We start from the raw sequence: 12,300 nt of genomic DNA on the forward strand, positions 1-12,300 counted from the left end.
AATGTAAATATATATTCATTGCTTACTGGTGTACACCGCTTAGAGAGTGCTTGCATTTAAAGCGGTATATAAGTCTCATAAATAAATAAATACATTTTTTTAAAATGCAAAACAGTTTAAAAAATGGAAATGAATGTATAAATGTATATATTAGGCTTATAAATTATCAAGGAAAATATGACAAAAATATCTCCTTAACTGGTATGGCGAACAAACAAATTTGTGCGACTATCACAAAACCGGTTTGTGTGACTGATAGGAAATTCCTAAAGAAGCAGGAACCATGGAGTTAGCAAAACAGTAATAATGCACCTTGTTCTGATGCTGATAAAACTCAATTGCACTTGTGGCTCAGGTGAATTTACTGCACTTCTAACTATTCCTGGCAATTGTTGATGTACCTTTTGATTTAATTATTTATATTGACTGAAATATTTATATTGGCATGTGAATATGCAGTTCACAAAACAAATAAAAAAAAGACACACAAGTCATTTCAACCCCTCTGCAAAAAACACTATCCAGTAATACAAAGAAAAAAGAATGGAGTATCAGCTGTTATGTGTACAAATCACTAGTAATTAAAAGCAGAACTAACACTTGATGGCCTGTTTAAAACTAAAGCCCACTTACTGAAAAGGTCAAAGATGTGTAGAATTCAACACAATGCACAGAATGTTCTGGTGTTTCATGAAATGTTTATTTTTGGATCTAGTGCATCAGCCAATGGTTCTGGAATTTAAATTTTTAGAATAGGAAATTCCTGATATGATCCACCTTAACCCAGAAAGGCCAAAGAGCCATTTGGAGAAAGCAAAAAAAATACTCTGGAGAACAATGAAATATCTATGCCTGTAATGCTAAGTTCTAAGCTAAGTAGAGGAGATGACTACTTTTAAAATAAATAAATAAAAGTGGATTCAATACTCTTTCTGTTGGAAAAGGATTGTGAAGATAACTATCCACTGAAAAGTCCTTGCTCTTCTATATATTTAACAAATCTTGAGGATGAACCTGAGAGCAGGATTTTATAGCTGAACCTCCTGGCTAACAAGTGGCTTGTTCTAACATTCAGTAAACCTGAATGTGTGCAAGTATGGCACTGAATGTGCCTATAATTTTATATTTCAAAAAGCAATGTATTAAGTGAAATTTTGGAGATATCAATCTAACACTCTAGTTGAATAATTGAATAATAATAAAGGCAATCCCACTTTTAAGATTTTCCCCTACAACCTAAGATACATTTCCTGGGACAACAAATTATGGCTTTGATGGCCTCCAAAAATTTTAGAAAGCAATTCAGGCTGAGTACTTACATGCATGGCTAAAATACTGCGAGGGACAAGTTCTCTGTATTGTCTAATTGTAAAGTGCCATGTTTTTATTCTCATAAGGTCATCAAAAGTAAATTCCAAGATCAGACGTCCTTCTGTGCATACCTACAAGCATAAAGGGCAACAAAAAATGTAAATAGATTTACTAAGATATTTTATATTTTTGAAAACTTTTTCAAATGTCGATAGATTTTGCCGTTTGACTTCATTAGCACAATTGTATCCTTTCCTAAGCAAAGAAGAATTAAGAGAAAGCAATTCAATTGGTAGCAGTTGATCAAGCTGTAGATTTTATAGCTGTGAGTGCTCAAATCTTGTTTATCTCTTCTTTCTCTCTGAAACTGCTGTTCATAATTAACAATACTAAGTTTGTTAGTCTGAGTGTGATTAGCAATAGTGCATTCAGGATAGCTGATTTTTGAAATAGATGATGTCTTTGCATCTATATAGGCATATGATTTTTATAGGTGAAATACAACTAATTATTCAACTGATTTCAGTACAGACATAACTCACAGGTGTTAATGTTTATCCCATTTCATTTACTGTAGCTTTCTTCCTTTGCTTTTAGACTTTTTCTTTGGTTTTGTTCTGCATTCCTCCAGTCAGCATACCAGCCATTAAAACATGCAAGCCATCCATTAATGTTAATTTAAATAAAGATTAACTTCCTCTGCCTCTACTGGGATGAGATACCTTTTTCCTGTTGAACTTATTTAGAGAGCTACAGACAAAGTTTAAAAACAGGGTGAGGTAATACCAGAAAGGGGGGAAAAGAACTCTCAACCCATTTAAAATTGCCACCCTTCAGTGCTCCAAACTACTACATCAATTTAAAAAGAGCGTTGTTGTCTTCAACTAATGCTTCAGAGGTTCAAGCAGGACAATGGGTTTTTTAAAAAAATAAGCAAACAATTCAGCTGAGGGCCATATTTGTTTGAAAGAAAAAGGCATAATGGCAAAAAAGCACTGCAGAATCAAAGGTTGCAAACTTCTGTTTTAATTATCTTTAGTCCTCTTTGTTTAAACTCCTCTAAGCAAACACTGAAGGACAGTAGCCATGTTAGGCTGGAATTCCGAGATTGCAAGAAAATTAAAGCCAAGTATAATTAATATGAATTGTGGATTTCAGGAAAACAATTCCTGCTAACTTGGATTCCATGGGAAAGATGCCAATAGGTAAATGAGCTTGGTTAGGAAATATTTAAAAAGGAAAAACTAAAGAGTTCTCTGAAAACAATTCCAAAATTGGATTTTTTTAAGGTAATAAAGAAAGAAGGCAGAAGTCCCTGTGTCTGCACAATAAGCTCAGAGGAAAATGTGAAAACAAAAGGGAAAATGAATAGGTGAGAGAAAGAAGATAAATCATCAAGAAGAAATACACACAATTAGCCCAGCAATGTAGCAAGGATGTCACAAATGTGAAAGCTCAGAAAGAATGCAATTTGGTGAATAGTGCTAAAAGTAGTATCCTTTGTATCTATTGAAAATAAAAGGTATATAATCAGTATGCCAGTTGCTCAATGAAGAAAGCAATGCCCTAACAGTAAGAAAGAAAAGACAGCTGCTCAAGTCATGTTGATTTGCTCTTCTGTAACAAAAAGTATGCATTCTATCAAGGTCAATGTGGAGCAGGAGGAAGGGGTAGAGACGATGTTTGAAAATGACTGAAATATGTCAATTTATTTTGCATGAATTCTAATCTCCATACCCTATGAACTGCATTCTAGGCCACTAAAATAATTTGTTGTTGGCCTGACAGAAGAATATCTAGGACTTACCTCTAAGACACACTGCAGAATGAGGAAAAAAAAAATCAGGGAACTTCAAATAAGTGACACTTACCATAACTCAGTATGGATTTGTTAAGATTCATTTTTGACAATACTTGTTCTTATCTCATTTTTTAAACGACTTAAATGCTTGGCTGAAACCAGGTTATATTATGTTTACAATATGTCTGCAATCTTACAGCATATCTTGGACTTCAGTAAGGAATTTGATAAAGTAGATCACAACCTATTACTTGATAAGATGGAAAAATGTAGGTTAGACAGCATCACCACCCTATGGATTTATAACTGGCTAACCAATCAGACTCGATGTGTAGTCCTCAATGGAACTGCATCTACATGGAGGTAAGTTTCCAATGGGGTACCCCAAGGCTCTGACTTAGGCCCAATACTCTTCAATATCCTTATCAATGATTTGGATGACAGAGTAGACAGGGAACTCATCAGATTTGCAGATGATACCAAGCTGGAAGGAATAGCCAAAACTCCAGAAGATCGGCTTAAGATATAAGAAGGATCTTGACAAGCATGAACATTGGGCCCTATCTAGAAGAAATGAAATCCAATGCTGAAAAAAGTAAAATTCTACCTTTAGGCAAGAAAAAACTAATGCACCAGTATAATAAAGGTGGTACCTGGCTCAATAATAGTAACTGTAACAGGGACCTAGAGTCTTAGTGGACAATCACTTAAATATGAGCCAGCAGTGTGCTGCAACTGACAAAAAAGCCAAAGCAGTCCTAGGTTACATTAATAGAGGGATAGAGTCAAGATCACGTGAAGTATTCTCATATATATGAGAGGGATTTTGAGTCATATGAATAATGCGCATAGGCGTAAACAGATGCAAAAATGTAAAGAGTTGGAAGAAGAGATTAAACTCAAAGAGAAGGCTCTTATTTTAAATCCACTGGATAATAGTTTAAAGGTTTCTATAACTATGCTTAGGGAGCAATTTAATACGTTAATGGCTGACCAGATTGCAATTAATTTTCGGTATATGAAACATAATACATTTTGTAATGCAAATAAACCTGGTAGGTGGTTGGTTTACCAATTATGAAAGAAATAGAAGTCAAGGATTATAGAGAAAATAGATTACAAAGATAAAGAGGTTTATCAACAGAATTTGATTAAAAGGAGCTTTTTATATTTTTATTCAAAGTTATATGCTAGTGAAAGTATACAAGTTTCAGATATAGAAAAGTATTTACCGGCAGCACACTTTCCTAGACTTTCTAATGACCAACGAGATGAGATGAATTGTTTAATTACTTCTGATGAAATTATTTGGGCAATTAAACAATTAAAGGTTGGTAAGGCTGCTGGTACAGATGGATTAACAGCAATTTATTACAAAATGTTATCTGAAGAAATGATAGAACCACTGAAGGAACTTTTTAATAGTATTTTGTTGGGAGCAGAGGTACCTCCATCTTGGAGAAGGGCTTTCATATTGTTGATCCCAAAGAAGGATCAAGATCTGACCCAGCCTAAGAATTATAGACCTATATCTCTTTTGAATACAGATTACAAGATTTTCTCAAAAATATTGGCAAACAGATTAATGCAAGTTTTGAAGCAATTGATCCATAATGATCAATCTGGATTTATAACTGGAAGATATATGAAATATAATGTAAGACAAATTGTTAACCTAATTGAGTATTTGGATAAGAATAATCAAATCCCTGCAGCTTTGATATTTTTGGATGCTGAAAAAGCTTTTGATCAGTTAAATTGGCAATTTTTATTGAGAGTTGTAGAGAAAATGAATTTTGGGGATAAATTTTTGTATGCTCTTAAGGCTATATACCAACAGCAATCAGCACAAATTATAATTAATGGAGGATTAACAGAAGCATTTAAAATTGAAAAGGGTACTAGACAAGGATGTCCACTATCCCCATTGTTATTTGTTTTAACAATGGAGATTTTATTAATTAAAATTCATGAATCAACTACAATAAAGGGAATAAAAATAAAACAGAATGATTTGAGGTTGAGAGCTTTTACTGATGATTTGGTTGTGACATTATCTCAACCGACAGATTTGGTAAGGGATTTGGTAGAAATCATAACCCAGTATGGGAAAGTTTCTGGTTTTAAGGTAAATAACAATAAGACTAAAATACTACCGAAAAATATGTCTATGAAGGAAAAGGATATGTTAGCTAAATTAACAGGTTTTGAAATAGTGAAAAAGGTTAAATATTTGGGAGTTTACATTACAGCTTCTAATGTTAAATTGTATAAAAATAATTATGAGACATTATGGGCAAAAGTGCAAAAGGATTTTAATGATTGGAAAAAACTACAGGTATCTTTGTTGGGAAGAATCTCAGCGGTTAAAATGAATGTTCTTCCGAAGTTTTTTTTTGTTTGTTTCAAATGATACCTATTTTGAAAATAGATGCCAACTTGGAGGAATGGCAGAAGGGTATTAATAAGTTTATTTGGGCAGGGAAAAAACCAAGAGTTAAGTTTAAGATTATACAAGATGCACGGGAAAGAGGAGGACTTAAGGCGCCTAATTTAAAATTGTATTATGATGCGGTGGCTTTAACTCTGATTAGTGATTGGCTTAACAAATAAAAATATACTTCTTCTTGAGGGATGGGATTTATTATATGGATGGCATGCATATTTAATTTATAATAAAAAATAGATCAGGTTTTTAAATCTCATATTTTAAGAAATGCTTTATTACATGTCTGGAAGAAGTATTATTATAGATTAAATTATAAAATTCCAATTTGGGGGATTCCTGGACACGTGATAGAGGGGGTTTCTAGGAGAGTGAATTTGGATAGGATTTCTTATAAGGAATTACTTAGTTTGGTAGGGAAGGATTGGCAATTAAAATCTTTAGCTGAGTTGAAGCAAGAAAATATTGTACACTCTTGGTTTCAGTATAATCAATTGTTAGTTAGGTGGAGTTTAGATCAAAAGGTTGGTATTACTTTAGAGGACGTGAATTTGGTAAAACAGATTAAAAATCAAACTCGAGCCCATATAAAGAGAATTTATAATGTTTTAACAGAATTGGATTCTGAAACAGAGTTAGTTGAAGATTGTATGGTAAAATGGGCTCAAAATATTCAAGAGCCGATTCTATTGGATACATGGGAGACAATTTGGGTTAGAAATGTAAAATTTACTCAAGCTCAAAATTTAAGAGAAAACTTTTATAAAATGTTTTATAGGTGGCATTTGGATCCTCAAAAACTGTCTTGTATGTATCTGGACAGACTTGAGCACTAACTAACAAAATGAAATTCAATGGTGAAAAAAGCAAGGTTCTACATTTAGGCAAGAAAAACCAAATGCATAAGTACAGCATAAGTGGCACCATGCTCAACAGTAGTAACTGTGAGAGGGACCTCGGAGTCCTAGTAGACAATCACCTAAATATGAGCCAGCAGTGTGCTGCAGCTGCCAAAAAGGCCAACACAGTGCTAGGCTGCATTAACAGAGGGATAGAATCAAGATCACGTGAAGTATTAATACCACTCTTCAATGCCTTGGTAAGGCCACATTGGAATACTGCATCCAGTTTTGGTCACCACGATGTAAAAAAGATGTTGAGACTCTAGAAAGAGTACAGAGAAGAGCAACAAAGATGATTAGGGGACTGGAGGCTAAAACATATAAGGAACGGTTGCTAGAATTGGGTATGTCTAGTTTAACGAAGAGAAGGACAAGGGGGGACATGATAGCAGTATTCCAATATCTCAGGGGCTGCCATAAAGAAGAGGGAATCAAGCTATTTTCCAAAGCACCTGAAGGCAGGACAAGAAGCAATGGGTGGAAACTAATCAAGGAGAGAAGCAACCTAGAACTAAGGAGAAACTTCCTGACAGTGAGAACAATTAATCAGTGGAACAGCTTGCCTCCAGAAGCAGTAAATGCTCCAACACTGGAAGTTTTTAAGAAGAGACTGGACAGCCATTTGTCCGAAATGGTGTAGGGTTTCCTGCCTGAGCAGGGGGTTGGACTAGATGACCTCCAAGGTCCCTTCCAACTTTACTACTATTACTATTACTAATTTACAGCCCAAATGTTGGAGATGTGGAAGCTTAGATGCAACTTATTTTCATATTTGGTGGACTTGTAGAAATATAAAAGTTTTTTGGATTAAGATTTGGTGGAACATTCAAAAGATTTTTAAGAGAAAGATAAAGTTTACGCCACAATTATTTTTATTAGGTGGTATTGTAGACTTTGATGTTAAAGAAATTAATTTGATGTTGAATCTTATAACAGCTGCAAGATTACTGGTGGGGCAATATTTGAAGAAAGATTCAGTGTCTACTATGGAAGAATGGATACTCAAGGTGTCTAATTTAGCAGAAATGGCAAAAATTTCTGCTTATTTGAAGGATTATTCACAAGAAAGATATATTTTGGTTTGGAGAAGATGGATAGATTATATTCAGAATAAATATGAGACTAAAAAGTATTATTTAGCTTATGAGTAAATTTTAGATTATTTTTAATAGTTTAATATGATTGAATTTATATTATTTTTAGTATTATTGTTTAATTATATTATTTTTGGTTTTTAATTCGTTAATATTTATTTTGAAAAGGAGTTAAAGTATGTTATGGATTTGATTGTTAGTAGAGTTAGGTAATGTTAGTTAGATTATGATTGTTTATTTGTAACCCTGTAATCAGCTCTGGGAAGTGGGGGAGGGGGGGAAAGTTTTGGGTTATATATTGTAAAAAATTTCTAAAACTTTTAATAAAAAAAAGATCACGTGAAGTATTAATGCCACTTCATAATGCCTTGATAAGACCACACTTGGAATACTGCATCCAGCTTTGGTCGCCACAATGTAATAAAAAAGATGTTGAGACTCTAGAAAGAGTGCAGAGAAGAGCAACAAAGATGCTTAGGGGACTGGAGTTTAAAACAGATAAGGAACAGTTGCTGGAATTGAGTATGTCGAGTTTAATGAAAAGAAGGACTAGAGGTGACATGATAGCAGTGTCCCAATATTTAAGGGGTTGCCTCAAAGAAGAGGGAGCTAATCTATTCTCCAAAGCACCTGAAGGCAGGACAAGAAGCAATGGATGGAAACTAATCAAGCAGAGAAGAAATGAGAAATTTCCTGACAGAACAATTAATCAGTGGAAATAGCTTGCCTCCAGAAATTGTGAATGCTCCAACACTGGAAGTTTTTAAGAACAGATTGGACAACCATTTGTCTCTGTTATTCTGTTATCTACTATTTCTTAGTAGAAATAGCAGGTTGTGGACATGCTGCAAAAATAATGTACCTTGGTTTCAGCTGAACAATTGGCTACAATATGGTATTCTTATTGGCAAGCTAGAGGGCATGATAATTAAATTACATATGTTGATATCTTAAAAATATCTCAAAAAACATACATGAGTGGTATGAACAGAAAGAATGGGCAAACTACTCTATAGAGAAAAAAAGGAAAATAAAGTTTCAAATACTTATTTGAAAAACAATTGTACCAAATGTTAAGCTGTAGGTCTCTAAAACTTATGTTTAACATTTTCATGATAGGCAGAACAAGACTTGTCAGCAAAACCTGTCAGGAGGCTACATTAAAAAATATGATTTAGAAATTGAAATATCCTAAATGCATACACCTTTTCCATATTAATCAATCCCAAGACAAATGCAATTAAAATGGAGAGTCATAGAAAATTTTCACAAGTTGGCCTTTGGAAGAGAATAATTCAGTAAATTTCCAACCTTCAAAACTATTGTATTATAAGTATCAGAGATAGAATATGGGACTAAGAGGCTGAACTATTTTGCTCAGCTTGAGGGTGTTCCGGTGTCCAAATTCATTAAGCCACAAACCAGTTTCCCAGAAAGAGCCAGTTTCTATCATCTAATTAGGAAGCATAATGATTTGCTTCCAATATGACTTGTTCCTCATAGACTAAACTGATGAGATAAACACTAAAACAAAAGGACATCCAGGCAACCCCCCCCCCCAATTCTTGATGAAATTCCCCCTTTACCCCCATTATGAAAGGTATACTGGGCTCTTCATAGAAACTGTAGGCATCCCAAGGAGTTCAAGGGATCTTTTCTATTGATAGTAAACAAGATAACCAAATAATTGCCAATAATTATTTTATGGATTTAGCAACCCATAAATATAAAAAATAATATACATTTATAGTCTGTTAAATCCCCAAAACAATTGTTGATAACAATATTTTGCGTAGAGACCACAATTTACTTCAGATCTGCATTTTAAAAGCTTCATGATATGCAAGGTAGTTATATACTGCAACAGTCTATCTGTTAAACTGTTAAAAGTGTAAACATACAGTAGTGACTAGAGGTTAGCAAGTGCCCTTTCAAAACCATGACTTGAAAAAAAAAGCTTCAAATTTTATTGGTGAACCTGCATCTTCAGATTAAACAATGGGTCAGGGGGATCCTCAGAGGCTCAAAACAGTCAAGTTGGTGGCCAAACAGTCAGGCCACAATGTGCCAAAAATGATCAAAACCCTGTGCTTTTTACATGTAGCACAATTGTACATAAAACGAAGGCAGGCTTTGATTGTATGGTTGTAGCCACCATTTTGCATTTTTGACTTCTTCATATGGATATCCCAGTGATATGGGTAAATCTAAAAGGTCTAGATTAAAGGCTTTGACATTTGGTCTGTAAATATTAAAGGGACTATTAGAGAACAGCAGAGAGTCTTCTGCATATTTCTACTGTTCTCTAGTGGCTGCTGGTGGTTTTGCAGTGCAGATCTGTAGTAGTTCTAGTCCTAATTCAGTACTAGGAGTTTGAAATAAATATTCACTCTTAGTAAAACCAATGGTGGATCGTGTCCACTAATATCCACCTCCATTAACTAGAGATGCAAACACCAGATTTTGTATCTGGCTTTGTGAACATTCTTCTTTGGGAAAAGCTGAGCACAGCAACCCCCATATTACAGCACACTTTATAAAGACATTTCCTTTTCCAATTTGCAGAAAACAAAACAAAACAAAAAACCCTAACTTACTTTCTAATCAATTAAGGCAAAATCTTATTAGAAGCTCTTCTCCCTAGCTACCCCTCCCAGCTGCCTTCCCCATAAAATCCGAAATGAAAAAAGTCTCCAATTAAGAAAACATTTTCAGTTGTGCTGAATTCACGTTCATGCACTGTGAGCTCTGACATTGTTTCTATGGCAACCAAAACCAGCTGATTAGTTGGCATAGTAACAAAAAAGGTATAATCCTGCCAGACAGTCTCTAATCAATGCCCCAAGTGCAAAGGATCTCTAGAGGATCAACAAGAAAGGGCCCATCAGCGTTCAATAGATCACATGGAGGCACTAGAGTAGGCCAGGGGGAAAAAAGGGGTGGTGGTGGTGGAAAAAGAACATTACTACAACTCACCAGTCCCTGGTTAACCTTTTCCTCTTCTTGGCTAATTGCAAGAATTTTACAACCTGCACTAGGTGGAAGGAAAACTGTTTATTTTAGTTCTTTTTTAAATGGAATGGAATGTGTATCTTATAAAGTTATGAATTATTTTTTGACCTTCACTTTTATTACAGAGACCAAAAATATTTACCTGAGATACAATTTGTATAAATGTGCAAAATAAAATATTTGTGGGTTTTCCTTTTTTTTTTAGTTCACATAAAATTGGAAAACATAAATTGAACCTCACAATGTTATATCCAAGACTGAGGGAAAAGAAGAAAAAATATATTTTAGCTGTACCTGAAGCATATTATTAACATTTTGATGAGTGCTGATGTCAGAGATTTATAATGAGAAGGAAAACCCCCACTCAGATGTTTCTGTGTATTTCTGTTACTAGGGATCAGATGTGTTGAGCCTTTTTGGTGTGCACCAGAAAAAAATCAGAATCCAACTGTTGATCTTCCTTTCCTAAATGCTGTGTAATCTTACGTTTCAGTAGGTTCTTTTATAGGCAGGATTTTTGAATCAACCAATTTTCTAAACACTTTAGATTGGAGCACATATTTTATACCCCAAAACTCTAATTTAGTTGGGGAATATTTCCTGAAGAAAAAAAATACATTAGGCCATGCAAAAAAGAATAGATGGTTATTCTTTTCTTTTTATGGATTAGGTGGTTTTAGATCCCCTGAGAATACTGAAGGCAATACTGGAAGCACACATAAACAAACGGCACAACTTATCGTTAATGGAGGCTTGTCAGAGGTTTTTACAATAGAGAAAGGTACTAGACAGGGTTGCCCATTATCACCGTTGCTGTTTGTCTTAACACTGGAAATACTGTTGATCAAAATTCGAGTCGCAGGAAATTAAAGGATTAGAAGTTAATAAAAAAGAGTATAAGCTAAGAGCTTTTGCGGATGACTTGGTTATCACTTTGTCGCAACCTACTTATTCTGTAGTAAAATTATTACAGTTGATTCATAATTATGGTTTGGTTTCGGGTTTTAAGATTAATGTTAATAAGACTAAAATTTTACCTAAAAATATGACTAGTCGGGAGAAGCAGACTTTGGTTAATTTGACGGGTTTTGAAATTGTTAATAAGGTAAAATATTTGGGGGTGATGCTATCTGTTTCTAATGCAAAATTATTTAAAAATAATTATGAAAGGTTGTGGGTTAGGGTACAGAGAGACTTGAAGAATTGGGAAAAGTTGCAATTATCCCTCATGGGAAGAATTGCAGTGATAAAAATGAATATTCTACCCAAGTTTCTTTTTTTGTTCCAAATGATACCGATTTTGAAGAATGAGATCAATTTAACTGAGTGGCAGAAAGGCCTTAATAAATTTATTTGGGCAGGGAAAAAGCCAAGGGTTAAGTTTAAAATTATGCAAGATTTCCGTGAGAGGGGAGGACTCAAGGTGCCGAATTTGAAATTATATTATGATGCGGTGGTTTTAACATTAGTTAGTGACTGGGTAAATTTGACAAATTCTGATATACTTCACTTAGAGGGATGGAATTTACTTTTTGGGTGGCATGCCTATTTAATATTTAATAAAAAAATGGATTGGGCTTTTAAATCTCATATCTTAAGAATTTCTTTACTTAGGGTTTGGAGAAAATATTATAAAAGTGATTTCAAAGTACCATTATGGGCTATACTTTGGCATGCAATAGAAGGAATAAAAAGAGGGGTTAAAATGGATATGGTGTCTTATAGACAGCTACT

General features: G+C 34.2%; 1 protein-coding gene across 9 annotated transcripts in view; it reads right to left on the reverse strand.

Annotated features, from left to right (window-relative positions):
* The window catches only part of LDB2 (LIM domain binding 2), a 375,607-nt gene that overhangs the window by 88,567 nt on the left and 274,740 nt on the right, over window positions 1-12,300 (reverse strand). For all 9 annotated transcript variants that reach the window (XR_005554670.1, XR_005554671.1, XM_039326503.1 and 6 more), the window contains exon 4: window positions 1,320-1,442. Coding sequence is in view for 7 of the 9 variants with exons in the window: in XM_039326503.1 (XP_039182437.1) it covers window positions 1,320-1,442 (123 nt within the window). In the remaining 2 variants the exon portion in view is untranslated. The remainder of the gene's footprint in view (window positions 1-1,319; window positions 1,443-12,300) is intronic.

Source organism: Crotalus tigris, unplaced genomic scaffold, assembly GCF_016545835.1.
Source record: "Crotalus tigris isolate CLP2741 ecotype Arizona unplaced genomic scaffold, ASM1654583v1 scf7180000024341.3516292, whole genome shotgun sequence".
NCBI classification, from domain to species: Eukaryota; Metazoa; Chordata; class Lepidosauria; order Squamata; family Viperidae; genus Crotalus; species Crotalus tigris.